Source organism: Triticum urartu, chromosome 3A (assembly GCF_056163025.1).
Source record: "Triticum urartu cultivar PI428250 chromosome 3A, HENAU_Tu73, whole genome shotgun sequence".
In the NCBI taxonomy this organism is placed as follows: Eukaryota; Viridiplantae; Streptophyta; class Magnoliopsida; order Poales; family Poaceae; genus Triticum; species Triticum urartu.
The window spans coordinates 610,447,376-610,463,598 of NC_141875.1; the positions used below are offsets into that span (position 1 = coordinate 610,447,376).

General features: G+C 51.9%; 2 protein-coding genes across 2 annotated transcripts; both read right to left on the bottom strand.

The window, feature by feature from the left end:
- Positions 1-370: 370 nt before the first annotated feature.
- On the bottom strand, positions 371-4,034 carry LOC147980783 (uncharacterized). The gene is made up of 4 exons (XM_087515758.1): positions 3,877-4,034; positions 2,968-3,088; positions 1,409-2,860; positions 371-712 (listed from the first exon to the last, which is right to left on the bottom strand). The coding sequence occupies exons 1-4, from the start codon at positions 4,032-4,034 to the stop codon at positions 371-373; spliced, it is 2,073 nt and encodes a 690-aa protein (XP_087371884.1).
- Positions 4,035-14,387: 10,353 nt separating this feature from the next.
- On the bottom strand, positions 14,388-14,762 carry LOC147980784 (uncharacterized). The gene has a single exon (XM_087515759.1). It carries the CDS (start codon positions 14,760-14,762, stop codon positions 14,388-14,390), a length of 375 nt encoding a protein of 124 aa, XP_087371885.1.
- Positions 14,763-16,223: the final 1,461 nt, after the last annotated feature.

Sequence of the window (16,223 nt, forward strand, 5' to 3'; positions counted from 1 at the left end):
ACCTCTATCTTGTATCTTTGTCTTTGCTTTTCATGTACCTTGTGGATCTTGTGTGTTTGATTGTCTAGTGGATGTGAGATTGGACTTGTTCTTGAGTGTTCCTCTCGTTTTCCTTTGTGTTCTTTGTGTTCTTCGCGGGATCCCCTCCATTTCGTGAAAGATTGGGCATCTAGGGTTCTACCCTACACCAGTTCATGATCGTAAGCCATGCGAAGAAGTGGCACCAGAGCGGGGTCCAGGAGCGCCATGTGAATGACGCGGTGGGCGACACCTCCCGAGTTGCAAACTTAGCCGTGTAGGCCGACTTGGCCAAGAAAGCGTCGTCCTTCTCCCAGGACCATACGATGCGGTCCACGTGCTGGTCGTCCAGCTAAACTGTCATGATCGTGGGCCAGATGTTCAAGTACTCGGCAGCTTCCTCCGCATTCAGCGCCGGCCCGACATCGCTGGGCCATCTTCCCTCGGTGATGGCCTGAAATACTGTCCTTGACCTCCGCATGCGTGCCGGAACACACTCATAGGCTCGTGGCGCGAGCTCCTCCAACCAGTATCCATTAAGCCATATATCTTCCCAGAATAGTGTGCCTCGCCCATCACCCATGACCACTCGGGCGGCCGCCTGAAATAATTTCCTCGATTCCTTCGGTACAGAGAAGGAGAACTCGGACCAAGGCCTATTCTGGTCAGCCCGTTGCAACCAAAGCCACTTGGTCTGGAGGACCACATTCATCAACATCATGTCTAAGATACCAAGGCCACCGGCCCACTTGGGCGTGCACACCCTCTCCCAGGCCACAGTGCAAGTGCCACTGCCGACGTCTGCCTTGCCAGCCCATAGAAAGCCACGACATATCTTGATTATGGCGACCATGGTCTTCGGAGGGAGGTTTTTTTCCTCGAATACGCAAAGAGCGTATCATTTCATTGAAAGAAGGAGAGAATTACATGTGCTAAGCAAAGCCACACATTGTGGTGGCTAGGTTAGCAATACATAACGAGAGTAGAAGAAAGGTTCAAGGCGGTTCGAAAATGAATACAAGTAGCCCTTTGGCTCCTGCCATCACCCAAAACCTAGCCTCGGTGAGGGCGGCTTGAGTGGCCTCAGTAGTGGAGGGCCGAGCATTGTTAGAGATGTAAGCATTCCTGTGTTTCCAGAGGGTCCGGGCCAAGATGATACCGAGCAAGGCAGTGCCCTTGCGAAGAGAGGGCGGGGCAGATGTAGTGGCCTCCTGCCACCGATTGAAGAAAGACTCATGCCCGATGGGCATGGTAGCAGTGAGCCTAAGCTTGGAGAAGATTCATGCCAGGCCGTGCGGGAAAAAGGGCAGTCGATCAAGAGATGTTGCATAGACTCAGGTGCATGGTCGCAGAGCACGCACGCGGGTGTATGCGGAAGGTCGTGACATGCCAATCTCTCGTTTGTCCAACACTGGTCCTGCAAGGTGAGCCACATGAAGAACTTGACGCTGAGAGGGGCCCAAGTCTTCCAGGTGAGAGTAGCTCGAGGGGATCTGGTGGAGCCAAGGAAGAGTGCCTCATAGCAGTACTTGGTGGAGTAGAGGCCGTTGGCAGTCCAACGCCATCGAAGATTGTCAGGCTGGTTCGTACGAGTGATCGGGTGCACGCGCCGCCAGAGCTCGATGTATTGCATCGTGGCAAGAGGTCCGAGAGCGCCCATAATGTCTTGGACCCAATCTTGGCCCGCGAGGCCGTCAGCAACCAGGCGAGTCCTGCGGCATCGCCTTGGCACCATGGAGTAGATTGCGGTCGTGATTTTGGCAACAGGTTGCCCATGAATCCAGTAGTCCATCCAGAATTTGCACGAGCGCCCGTCACCAAGCTCCCATTGCGTTGATGCAAGGAAGATGGCTAGAACCTCGGGGTCAGAGGGGATAGATAGATGGCTCCAGGGACACGATTGGTCCGTGCGCTGAAGCCAGAGCCAACGGGTGCGGAGGGAGATCCCCGTGCGCTGCAAATCCCGGACGCCAAGCTCGAGGGGCAAGCAAACGCGGCGCCAATTAACTACACAGTGGCCCGCTGCAGAATCATTTCTCCCGTGCCACAGGAACTCGCGGATGACCCGATTAACCAGCTTGAGAACGTGGGCGTTGAGGATGATGACTGTGAGGAGGTGCCCGGGCATGGCGCAGTGCATATGCCGCTCCAGGGCAAGCCGCTCGCGTCGGGCCAACAGAGATGCCCGCCAGGTGGATAGCTTCTTGCGGATCCGGTCCACGAGCGGTAGAAGATGAGAAGAATGGATTCTCCGGATCGAAAGCAGCAAGCCAAGGTAGGTAATGGGAAACGGCTTGACTGGGCATTCTATCTCATGTGCGATAGTCATCTCATGCGCGGGAGAGCATTTGATGGGAGTAGCAGAGCACTTGCCAAAGTTTGTATGAAGGCCGGAGGCACCACCGAACACGCGCAGAAGCTCTCGGAGCGCGGTGAGGTCTTGTCTATTTGGGTGGCAGAAGATCACCACGTCATCCGCGTACAGGAAGACGCTGGAGGCCATGTGGGTGGGGGTAAACCGATGCAGGATCCTAGCTTGGATCACACACATGATGAGGGAGTTTAGCACGTCCATGATGATAGTGAACAGCATGGGCGACACCGGGTCGCCCTGGCATAGCCCCTTGGCATGGATGATCGGGGAGCCTGGCGATCCATTGATGAGGACACGAGTGCTTGCGGTAGACAGCAGAATTGTGATCCACTCACACCAATGGGGGCCGAAACCGTGATGGCGTAGGACTTGGAGCAGATAAGGCCATGAGACCGAGTCAAAAGCCCGGGCAATGTCGAGCTTGAGGAGCACGCGAGAGAGCTTGCGGCTATGGAGGTGCTTAGCTATCTGTTGGACCAGAAGAAAGTCGTCATGTATGCATTTGCCGGTGATGAATGCACTTTGGTTGATGGAGACAATGCGGGGAGCCTCGGGGTGAGCCAGAGAGAAAGCACCTTGGCGAACAGCTTAGCCAAAAGGTGTATAAGACTGATCGGCCTATAGTCGGTGAGGGAGGAGGCATCTTGCTTTTTGGGAAGTAATGTGATCAGCGCCTCGTTGAGCTTCCCAAAACCCCTGCCATTGAACGCATATAGCTTGTCAAAGGCCTCACAGATGTCCTTCTTGATCACCGGCCATGCAGAGCACAAGAACTTGGTGGTAAATCCATATGGCCCGGGCACCTTCCCATGGGGCAGTGACTTGATAGCTAGGGCTGGATTAACGAGTTGCTCAGCTCGTTCGACTTGTTATCATTAAGCTCATTATCGTTAAGCTCGTTAATATTAATGAGCTAAAATCTATGTTTAGCTCGGTTCGTTATGGGCTCGTTATGCTCGCGAGTGTTCATGAGTTCTCGTTAAGGTAGTAAACAACACAGAAGAATCCCATGGCCCCATAAAAACACTATAGAATAAATTAAACAAGGACGTTAAGGTAATAAACAAGACATATGAATCCCATGATCCCATAAAAAATTCACAATGGCATAAATTAAACAAGGGCATTTGGTTCCTGGCGGTTGGCTCTTCGTTGACTCTAGGGTCTCCTGGCGGCTAGCTCCTACGTCTATAAGAAGTGCCAAAATTGGTTGGGGACTTGGTGTGCTAGGCCCCTAGGCTGGGCTAACTAGCAACTCTTTTGTTAGTGGGCTGATTTGAACTAGGGGTCTCTGGTGAAACTTTTGAAAATTAGCGAGCTAAACAAGTTAGCTCGTGAAACTCGTTTGCTCGCTCGTTAAGCTCGTTAATTTTAACGAGCAAAAACACTATTCTACTTGGTTCATTAACTAATGAGCACGAACCAGAATGAGTCGAACTATCAAGCGCTCATTATGCTCATGAGCTTTGAGCTTTTCGTCCAACCCTACTGATAGCAGTCCAGATCTCCTCTTCGGGAAAGGCGCGTCGAGCCCAGAGAGGTCAGAGGTGCTGACTCCAAGCATGTGAAGATCCAGCATGAAATCGCGGTCATCCATAGAGCCGAGCAGGTGCATGAAGTGAGCATGGGCTGCCTCGGCCATAGCCGCATCATCGGAGAGGAGCTGCCCATCCTGCTGCAGCCAGAGGATCCCGTTCTTGTGTTGGCGCCGAGAGGCATGAATTCTAAGGAAGGCTAAGCTGGTCTCGCCATTGCGCAGCCAGGAGAATCTAGATCACGGGTGCGAGATCGTCCGCTTAAGGGAAGCGAGGCCAAGGTAGGTGCACTTGAGACAGTGGCGAAACCAAGTCCCAGTGGTGGAAAATGTGCGCCAGTCCTGGGCCTCGTCGAGATGCGCGATGAGCTCACGGGCAATGGTTATCTGAAGCGAGATGCCCGATAGGCGCTTGGTTCCCCAGCTCCGTAGGCGGCGAGTGTCGGTGTCAAAATCGGCGGATCTTGGGTAGGGGGTCCCGAACTGTGTGTCTAAGGTCGATGGTAACATGAGACAGGGGACACGATGTTTACCCAGGTTCGGGCCCTCTCTATGGAGGTAATACCCTACGTCCTGCTTGAGTGATATTGATGAGTATGAGTATTACAAGAGTTGGTCTACCTCGAGATCATAATGGCTAAACCCTAGAGGCCTAGCTTGTATGGCTATGGTAATGAATATCTCCCCCTCCGGACTAAGTCCTCCGGTTTATATAGACACTGGGAGGATCTAGGGTTACACAAGGTCGGTTACAAAGAAAGGAATCTACATTTTTGGTCGCCAAGCTTGCCCTCCATGCCAAGGAGAGTCCTGTACGGACACGGGTGCAGTCTTCGGTCTTCGTATCTTCACAGCCCATCAGTCTGGCCCATAGTTAACAGGCCGGACACCCGAGGACCCCTTAGTCCAGGACTCCCTCAGTAACCCTCGAACCAGTCTTCAATGGCGAGGTGCTCGGTGCATAGATTGTCTTCGGCATTGCAAGGCGGATTCCTCCACCAGTGACCTCCAAGTAGTGTATTCGGCCTTCCATTCAATGTTTGTACCCTTCGGCTTCTGTGTATCAACAACTTCAGCTTCCATGTGTCGAGCGGATGCGAGAGGTCAGGGCATTTCTGCACATAACACCCCATCCGCGCGAGGGACAGCGTCTATTTAACGAGACTGGATCCTAGATCCATTCAACCATCTCGCAGAGAAAATCCTGAAAGGTTGCTAGGAAAGAACATGTCTAGCGTTCCCAGCTCCTCGTCCCATCCCTGTAGCCCAGAGAGAGGCGAGTGCGAGAGGTGCCCCGTATCCCATGGTCAGCTGGTGAAGTTGCAAATGTAGGGATTTCTCCCCCCTGCGGATCTGGTCCCTGTTCAAGCAGGGTTGGCCTCCTTTGACAGCAAAACCCAGGCAGAAGATTTCCCCAATCCATCCAGGGGGAACGAGTGTGTTTTGTCCCCTATCTGCTAAGGGGCGTGGGATTTCCAATTCATCCATTCCTCTGAGGGCTTCCGGAATATTATGGCCTCCGGCTGCATAACTTTACCCCAACTTCCATCCCGCACATTGCGGGTTATGTCGTTTTATGCGAACTATTCCTGGGTTGTGAGTCCCATTTTGAACTGTGGAGAAAGTTATTCTGCCTTGTCCCGCGTAACCATGAAGGATCGATATTCGAAGTGGGCAGAGCCGAAATATGGTGCATCGCCGAGACCGGATACCTATCCGGCACACCGAAGAAGGTGTCTGAAGAGTGGACTTCCGAGTGGTTCTACATCAAGGACGTTGTGCTCCCAGACCCAGCCCGGAGGGGTCTTCCTGAGTTCACAAGTGTTCCCTTGAAGAAACGTCACAGCTGGCATCCTCGGAGCCTCAAGGAGGAACATAGTGTGGAGGTTCGCCAACTCTTGAGCAAGATAAGGATGCTCGCCCAGTCCGGATATACGATGGTTGAAGTAATGGCGACCTCCATAGTGCGGGGGGTCCAGCCACTCCAATACAGAGGACTTCCCATGTGGCACTATAATGGGGAAGATGACGCCTCCCGCTGCGGCGGGAAGGGTCCAGACACCCCTGCTGCCCTGGCCAAAATATTGGCCGAACTGTTCAACGGGGAGGAAGAGAAGTTCCTACGCATCAAGCACAGGGAAGGATATTCCATGTACAATCCTCCTAGCTGGGTAAGTTCCCAACTCCTCTGCTCTACTCATTCTACTCCTTGAGCCATGTTCAACGAACATTAACCCATCCATTTACAACAGCACTGGCGAAAGATTTCCGAGGGGCTTTACAGCCCTGCCCCACAGCCCGAGGGCCACAATCGGGACCTCGACCCGGATTCGAAGAGGATTCGGATATATTCGTGGTGCTCGCGAATGGGGTGTTTTACCAAACGAGCTACGATGGCACAGAAGTGGCCATCATTGCCGATTATCCTGGTCTTCTCCCCACTTCACACGTAAGTAATCCGGAGATATTTCATCCAAATTTTTTTTCTCATACTGCCTCACCCACCGCACTGTCCTGTGCTCAAAAGGGGAGGTGCTCGGCGCGTCATGCTGCCCTAGGGTCATCTTCGAAGAGAGCGGCCCCCACGCCGGGCAAGCCTTCGAAGAGGAAGGCAAACAAAGATACGGCCGAGCCTTCATCAAAGAGGTATGGATTTGCAAATATGCACCTGGGCAGTCACATCCAACTGTGACCTTTATGTTTACCCTGTATCAGGAAAAAGGTGTGCCAGACTATATCCGGGGGCCGGCTGGTCATACTTCCCACAACCAGGATCCAGATCCTACCGTAAAGACGGGGGCTGATGCGGGGGTAACACCGGACTGTCCTCTAGCCGAGGATTCGGAGGATGTATCCGTCACTAACTAGGAAGTGTAGAGTGCCATGAATCATCAGCGCCGCAGGGCCGTTTTACAAGACCCTGGCTTTTCAGAAGAAGCATTTAACGCCTTCAGCTCGGCTAATGCATACATCCGAGCTGCTCAAGATGGGCTTAACAGAGCCACAAGGCAGCATTTAAAAGATGTGCGGGTAAGTTTACTTTGTCTGACTATGATAACCATATGCCAGTAGCCCCCGAGACTTGAAGCAGTTGGTACAACTGATTTAAGTATCATTGTATAACCAGGTTCTTACGGAGAAGAACTACATGTTAGCCCAAGAGCTAGAAAAGTGTCAGACGCAGCTAACTGCTGCCCGTGCCGAACTAGAGAAATTCGAGAAGGCGTCTCCTGGTAATGTTTCCCTCCATCGAGAAAACATAATGGTATAATAATAATTCTAACACCATTTCTCACCTCTTATTAGGATCACTAGATCAACTGCAGGAACAGCTAAAAGCTGCCCAAGGCGGAGAATGAGAAGCCAAGAAACTGCTTGCCGCAGGCGAGTGTGTGCTCTCAAAAGTCGTGCTGGAGAATAACAAGCTCCAGGATTCAAATGCCCGATTGGGCGAGAATCTGAAAGATGTATGGGCCCAACTGGCTGACTCCGTGAAGGAGAACAAAAGGCTGTGCGGCGTCATATTCAGTATGTGGACGAATTTACCTTATAATAGTTCGGGGATATCATGAACTGACAGAGTTATGTTTGCAGGTATGCTGGCAGGCCATCCCGAAGAGGAGATGAATGGATTATCAGATGATCTGCTGCAAAGGCTGTCGCAAATGCACGAGCAAGCTCGGCAGGCAATGTGGAGTGTTGCTAAGGCCCTATGGCCATCCGCCTCCCCTCCAGGAAGTATGGAGGAGCTTGTAGAGCTATTCAAGGGAGCGTGGCGACGTATCCGGTTGTGGAAAATATCAGCCTGTCGGGAAGGAGCTCGAGAAGCCTGGGCCATGGTGAAGACACGGTACACCAAGCTTGACTCGAATCATATGGCTCGGGTCAGACCTCTAGGGTCAGACGGGAAGGAAGTTCCCGTTAATTTGGTGTATGACCAAGTAGCAGTAGCTGCCAAATATTCCCGGCAGGATTGTAAGTTAGATAGCCTGTTGGAGGGTATAGAGGAGGAAATTTTTGAGTCGAAATGACTGTGTGTTTTTCTGTCTAGCTGAATTGTAAAATGATTGTCATGGCAGACCTTTTCGCTTTTCCCTCTGGACCTGAAGGCACGGAGTGTTTCCGAATACCCATGCGGCCGAATAGGCCGGGGTATGCATGGAAACCAGGCGTAGGGGTCATAGTTGCTTGAACAGACAAGTTGTATACGGCTAGTTATGTTATATTACATTATGTAAGAAACATCTTCCAGAGAGAATAGTTCTGTTAAGGGTTCCTTTCCCTGGGTGTGCATGCGTTAGAGCGCATGTCCGAACTATGACTAAAAAAACGCAGTATATATATCTTCTGGGGGTTCGCAAATGGAGCGAATGCAAAAAAACATCTTTAATTCACCGACCGAATATTCCCTTAAGAACTCTAGCGTTCGGCTTCACCCAGTCTGAGGTACACATCCGGATGACCCGGTAGTAACAATCACAGAGGTGCTCCCTTTATGCCCTAGCTGAACTAACGGGAACATAGGGCATAAGCACAGGAGCCAGGCAACCCAGCTTGGCCAAAACTTAAGTCATACCGATGCATATAATGGCGAAGAAAAGGTACATATGGGAAAAACGCATATGTGATGAGCTTGATGCCCGGAGAATAATAGCAAGCTTCTATACAAGAAGCCCCCAGGTATAATGGACGTACATATTTGAAGGCATATGTGTGCGTCCAGGGTGCGCGGTCTAACCGCACGAAAGCTTTAAGGCTAAAGAGAAAAACAAAAAGAGAGAGAAAGAAAGAAAAAAGGTATTATGGAAACAGCAGGGAGAAGGAGATGAACAAAGAGTTTGGCGCTTAGGCATAGAATCTTCGGAGTCTGGCCGTGTTCCAGGGGTTCGGCTCGAGGCGATTGTATGACGCATCACACAGGCGGTACGCTCCTCCGATGAGGACTTCGTCAATGATGAAGGGACCCTCCCATTTGGGCTTGAGTTTGTCCTTTTTCTTCTCCGGCAAGTGTAGAACAAGTTCGCCAACGTAAGTCTTGGCCCATACTTCTTTGCTTTGATACCTGCGGGCCTGTTGTTGATAAAATGCGGAATGGGCTTTTGCGACGTCACGCTCCTCCTCCAGGGTGTCTAGGTTGTCCTGCCGATCGAGCTCGGCCTCTCTCTCTTCGTACATGCGCACCCGAGGTGAGTTATGAACAATGTCGCAGGGTAGCACAGCCTCTGCGTCGTACACCATGAAAAAAGGTGTGTATCCGGTAGTTCGGTTGGGTGTGGTCCACAGCCCCCAGAGTACGGAGTCAAGATCCTCGACCCAGCGTGTGTCTGATTCCTTCAAAGACTGTACCAGCCTGGGTTTGATGCCGCTCATTATAAGACCGTTGGCCCATTCGACTTGACCGTTTGTCAGGGGATGATAGACAAAGGCGTAATCGAGCTTGATGCCCAGATTAGCGCACCAGGTTTTTACTTCATCGGCTGTGAAATTAGAGCCGTTATCAGTGATGATGTTGTGTGGGACACCATAATGGTGTACAACGCCGGATATGAATTCTATCACCGGCCCGGACTCGGCCGTTTTAACTGGTTTGGCCTCTATCCACTTAGTGAATTTATCCACCATAATGAGCAGATATTTTTTCATATGGCTTCCTCCTTTAAGGCGTCCAACCATGTCCAGTCCCCAGACCGCAAAAGGCCAAGTGATGGGGATTGTTTGTAGGGCAGTGGGGGGCATATGGTTTTGATTGGCGAAGAGTTAGCATCCTACGCAAAGTTGGACAAGGTCCTGTGCATCTGCTTGGGCCGTCGGCCAATAAAACCCTGTACGGAAGGCCTTTCTAACAGGGGCCCGAGCTGCGGTGTGGTGCCCGCCGAGACCGGCATGAATCTCAGCCAGGAGCTGCTGCCCCTCCTCCTCGAAGATGCATCTTTGAAGGACTCCGGTAGCGCTTTTCTTATAGAGTTCTCCGTTGTGAACCTTGTAGGCCTTCGAACGCCGGACAATGTGGCGGGCCTCATTCTGATCCTCGAGAAGTTCCTTCCTATTGAGGTAGGCCAGAAAGGGTTTGGTCCATGGGGCAATGACTGCCATAATGAGATGGGCCGACGGTGTTATTTCGGTGGCTGAGCCTTCGATGATATCGGTGGGTTCGGAATCTGGGGTTGTATTCGGATCCGGACTAGTGTTGCTGCTCTCCCCCTGCCACACCACGGATGGCTTAAAAAGCTTTTCCAGAAAGATATTGGGTGGGACGGGGACGTGCTTGGCGCCGATACGAGCAAGAACGTCCGCCGCTTGATTACTTTCTCGGGCCATGTGATGGAACTCGAGCCCCTCGAACTGAGCCGGCATTTTTAGGACGGCATTATGATAAGCTGCCATCTTCGGATCTTTGACATCGAAGTCTCCATTTATTTGAGATATTGCAAGGTTTGAGTCCCCGCGCACTTCCAGGCGCTGTATACCCATGAAGACAGCCATCCGGAGACCATGCAACAAGGCCTCGTATTCAGCTGCGTTGTTGGAGTCTGTATATAGTATTTGGAGTACGTACTGAACAATGTCTCTAGTGGGGGACGTTAAAACGACGCCCGCTCCTAGCCCTGCCAGCATTTTGGAGCCATCGAAGTACATAACCCAATTGGAATATGTGTCGTACTCTTTAGGGAGTTCAGCCTTTGTCCATTCGGCGACGAAGTCAGCCAGTACTTGGGATTTAATAGCTCGACATGATTTGTATGTAATATCAAATGGAAGGAGCTCAATGGCCCATTTGGCAATCCGGCCCGTGGCATCGCGGTTGTTTATTATGTCGTTGAGTAGTACTTCAGAGGCCACCGTGATCGAACACTCTTGGAAGTAGTGTCATAGCTTTCGGGATGCCATGAAGACCGCGCATACCATCTTTTGATAATGGGGGTAGCGGGATTTGCATGGTGTAAGGACAGTGGATACGTAGTATACTAGCTTCTGAAGCGGAAATTTGTGTCCGTCCTGTTCTCGTTCAACGACAAGCATGGCGCTCACCACTTGATGTGTTGCCGATATGTATAGCAGCATGGGTTCGCCGATGTTTGGCGTGGCCAGGATTGGGTTGCTCGCTAGGAGTGTTTTTATTTCTTACAGTCCGGCTATTGCCGCGTCCGTCCACTCAAAGTGATCAGTTCGTCGCAGAAGGCGATAGAGTGGTAGTGCCTTCTCTCCCAGTCTGGAGATAAAGCAGCTTAGAGCTGCCACACAAGCCGCGAGTTTTTGGACTTGTTTAAGGTCTATTGGCGTAGCCAACTGTGACAAAGCTCGGATTTTGGCTGGATTTGCTTCAATTCCTCTATTGGAGACGATGAAGCCCAGCAGCTTTCCTGCGGGGACGCCAAAGACACACTTTTCCGGATTGAGCTTAATGTCATATGCACGGAGGTTGTCAAATGTGAGGCGTAGGTCATCTATTAGTGTTTCGAAGTGCCTTGTCTTGATTACGACGTCGTCCACATAGGCTTCATCTGTCTTTCCGGTCTGTTTCTCCAGACATGTTTGGATCATGCGTTGGTAGGTGGTGTCGGTGTTCTTGAGCCCGAAGGGCATGGTGTTGAAGTAGAATGGCCCATATGGGGTGATGGATGTTGTTGCAGCTTGGTCGGACTCCTTCATTTTGATTTGATGGTATCCGGAATATGCGTCGAGGAAACACAGTAAGTCATGTCCGGCGGTAGCGTCAATGATTTGATCAACACGGGGGAGGGGGAAGGGATCCTTAGGGCAAGCCTTATTGAGGTCTTTAAAATCGACGCACAGGCACCATGATTTATCCTTCTTTGGTACCATCACCAGGTTTGCCAGCCAGTCTGGATGTTTTATTTCTCTAATGAATCCGGCCTCGATTAGCTTGGCTAGCTCCTCTCCCATGGCTAGACGTTTGGGCTCAGAAAAGCGCCGCAGTGTTTGTTTGACCAGTTTGTATCCCTTTAATATGTTGAGGCTGTGTTCGGCCAGTTTGCGCGGGATTCCTAGCATGTCAGAAGGGTGCCAGGTGAATATATCCCAGTTTTCGCGAAGAAAATCCCTTAGCACGGCGTCGACCGTTGGGTCTAGTTGTGCCCCAATAGATGCTGTCTTTTTGGGGTCCGTTGGATGGACCTGGAATTTGACTATTTCTTCCGCTGGCTTGAAGGAGGTGGATTTGGGGTGTTTGTCTAAGATCACATCGTCCCTGTCCAGCGTGGAGCGCAGTGCAGTTAATTCTTCGGCCGTGAGGGCTTCAGATAACGCCTCAAGGGCCAGGGATGCGGTTTTATTTTTGGCGCGGAGTGCTATGTCCGGATCACTGGCGAGAGTGATTATGCCTTTGGGCCCGGGCATCTTAAGCTTCATGTACCCGTAATGAGGTATAGCTTGGAAGCACGTAAATGCCTCCCGCCCCAAGAGGGCGTGATATCCGCTGTTGAAAGGGGCCACTTGGAAGGTTATTTCTTCGGACCGATAATTCTCCGGCGTGCCGAATACCACGCCGAGTGTTATTTTTCCCACACACCGCGCCTCCCGACTGGGAATGATTCCTCGGAAGGTCGTGCTGCTTTGCTCAATGCGGCTCCTGTCCATTTTGTGGAGTGTATCTTCGTAGATGAGGTTTAGTCCGCTGCCGCCGTCCATGAGAACCTTGCTGAGCCGAAAGCCGTCCATGATTGGACTGAGGACTAAGGCGGCTGGTGCTCGGATTGTCCTGTATTTTGGTTCGTCCCGGCATTAAAAGTTATAGCCGTGTCATTCCAAGGGTTTATTGCTGCCATTTGATAGACTTCAGTGAGTCCCGTAGTGCTCTTTTGTGCTATTTTTTGAGGCGAATGTCTCGAAGACCGTCAGTACTTTGGGGTCGTCGTCTTCTGGGGGTGTTGTTCTGCGCTTTCTTGGTGAGGATATCCTCGCCGCTCTTGGCCACTTGTCGGAGTATCCAACATGCTCTAAGCTATGTGTTGGTATGTTATCCGGTGTTGCGTGTATTTTGCATGGCCCATCTAGCCGTCCTTCCAGAACGGTTCCGCGCCCCATACTGGACTTATATTTCTTTACTATTGAACCGGGTGTGTTACAAGGGTGTGCCCTTTTTGCCTGAATGAGGTCCCCATGGGCTGCTTGAGTTTTCCAGGCGCTTTCCATTGCGCTGTACTTCTGTACAATAGTTGCCAAGTCAGCGAAGTGTAGTATGCGACGGCGGTTGATGGCATTGAGGATTCCCTCATCCCTGCAATTGTTGCGGAATACTGATATTGCTTCCTCGTCACGGCAATCTTTGATCTTGTTTTTGAAAAGAAGGAATTTGGCCCAGAAGTGGTGGACCGTTTTCCTGGGACTGTTGTTGTATACTCATGAGAGCGCTTGTATTCGGGTGGGTGGGTGGATTTAAATCTGAACCTTGACCCAATTTTGGATCCGGAGTCTGAAGGTTTTCCGAACTTAACAAATCGGGCTCCGAGATATCCACTGATTTCTTAGGCCCATCATCCGATTCTATGTTCGGAGGGCAGGATGCATCTCCTCGCAAGTAGGTGTCCGGCTCTTTGAGACAGTAGATCCGGACATAGCCCGTCCTTAGTATGGGGGAAGAGTTGTCGACTCGCTCCTCGACTACCGCTATCTGGTGGGTGATCGGTGGAGATTTGATTTCTCTCTGATCGGGTTTAAGCCCAATTCGATCATAGTCTGTAGCGACCCCCAGGGCAGCGATGCGATCTAGGAGCTCGTTTAAGGACGAAAGCTTCGTTGTATCCATCTGCTTGGAGTATTCGAAGTCAATATGAAGGGGGTTTTTCATTACCTCAGAGGTCATCGTCGGCTTAACGACCGAACAGGCGGCCATGGTTAAGCCGCCCAGCCGGAGGGTTTGGCCTGGAGCCAGCGCTCCTCCGGCGGTGATATTATCCTTAAGAACAAGGGGAGACATCGATCCTGTCATCGACGTCACAGTGGAACTCTCAATGAAAGCACCAATGTCGGTGTCAAAACCAGTGGATCTCGGGTAGGGGGTCCTGAACTGTGCATCTAAGGTTGATGGTAACAGGAGACAGGGGACACGATGTTTGCCCAGGTTCGGGCCCTCTCTATGGAGGTAATACCCTACGTCCTGTTTGAGTAATATTGATGAGTATGAGTATTAAAAGAGTTGATCTACCTCGAGATCGCAATATCTAAACCCTAGAGGCCTAGCTTGTATGGCTATGGTAATGAATATCTCTCCCTCCGGACTAAGTCCTCCAGTTTATATAGACACCGGGAGGATCTAGGGTTACACAAGGTCGGTTACAAAGAAAGGAATCTACATGTTTGGTCGCCAAGCTTGCCCTCCATGCCAAGGAGAGTCCCGTCCGGACACGGGTGCAGTCTTCGGTCTTCGTATCTTCACAGCCCATCAGTTCGGCTCATAGTTAACAGGTCGGACGCCCGGGGACCCCTTAGTCCAAGACTCCCTCAGCGAGCAATGGCCTTAAGGCGGGCATAGATGCGCCTGAATGGTTCGGTATCGGGGTGAATGGAATTCCAAGCGTTGCCAACAATGTCCGGGTAGCCATCAAGCTTCGGCCAAAAACGCTCAAAGTGGAAGCACTTGGCGATGTTGCTGTGAGCCGTGAAGTCGATGAAGAGGGGACAATGGTCCAAGGCCGCCGAGGAGAGATAATGGAGGAGGCAGGTGGGCCGCATCATGTCCCAGCTAGAGGTGCAGATAACATGATCGTTGCGAACCAACGTGGGGTTGTCTTGCTCATTAGACCAAGTGTAGCGGCGGCCATGCAGGTAAATGTCACGGAGCTCCAAATCAGAGATGAAGCGACGGAAACGACTCATGGTCCTATGGTTGAGATGGTTATTGTTCTGGTCCGCAGCGGATGTGATCATGTTGAAGTCGCCTCCAATAAGCCAGGGGCCCACGTAGGTGTCCCGGAAATCTTACAGCTCGCCGAGGAAAACAATCTTCCCAGCATCCCCTTGGGGGGCATAGACTATGGTTAGCCACCAATGCCGATCACCCACAAGGGGGAAGCAAGGGCTGAGACGTCATGGTGTCCGATAGTTGGCCTAGATAACAAAATCAGCTCGCTGCACCATGCAAGCATAATGCCACCACGGGTGCTGTCAGTGGGAAGGAAGAAGAAGAAGTTTAGAAAGGATGCGCTAAGGGTCTCGAGGACCAGGGAGGCTGATACGTCTACAAGCTTTGTCTCTTGGAGACAGACGATGTGCGGGGCAACCGAGGAAATGACGCTACGAACTGCCGAACGTTTCACATGGGAATTGAGGCCTCTAATATTCCAGAAGATAATTTTGAGGTTTGGATCCATAAGAAGATGGGAGGGGCGTGGAGCTAGTGTCACGGCCAAGATATCATATTTCCATGAGGTGTGGGCCTCCAGCGCGCTGCGACGAGCCTCCACAGGGAGCGGAGGGGATGCACCAACCATAGAAGTCTGCGAAGGTTTGGATGATATCCTCTGCCAGCGGCCGCTCGAAGAGGCCAGCGTACTTGGCAAGAGTAGCCTCGTCCGTCGGGTCGTCATCCTTGAGTAACCTCAGAAGGCGAAGGAGGACACGCTTCGCCTTCATCTCAGGGTCCAAGCCTCGGCCAGGCTTGGTGATCCTACCACTGCGGCGTGGTGTAAAGTTGGAGGGCACCTCATTGCGCCGCCTACGCGGTGCAGGAGTGGAAATGACGCGATCAATCTGAGCCTGCACGACGTCAATGAAAATCTTTAAGCTAGAAGCAGCAGACCAAGCGGGCGGGGTGAGCAGTTGCATGGGCATGCAGGGGGAGCCAATGCATGATCGCTAGAGGGCATGCATGGAGTGGCAAAGGCAGACGAGATCGGCCTGGCCTTAGGATCCGGGGCGCACGGGCTCGTGCCCAGGGAATCACCAGAGTTGTCGGACCGCACGGGAGGATCGTCCTCGGAAGGCGCGAGAATCAGGCCAGCAGCAGGCGATTCACTAGGCCATGCATTGGTCGGCGATTGGAAACCGGATAAAGGCGGGGGAGAGGGGCTCACCGGCAGCATGCTGACCCCGGGCGAGCAGTGGGCACGCGGAGAGCTGGCAGGGTCAGGGGTGTGGGCATTGTCGCGGAGCGGAGAGACGTGCTCGACAATCGGCCCATTGGACCTTGCGAAAAGGACAACATCGCAGGAGTGCGAGCAGAGGTGGACAGTTGGCGATGGAGGATTTTGAATATCGGTCAAGGCGTCCGTGCCGTCGTCAGCTGCTACCTCTTGAGCACTGCGTTGATTTTCCCCAAAGAGGAAGGGATGATGCAGC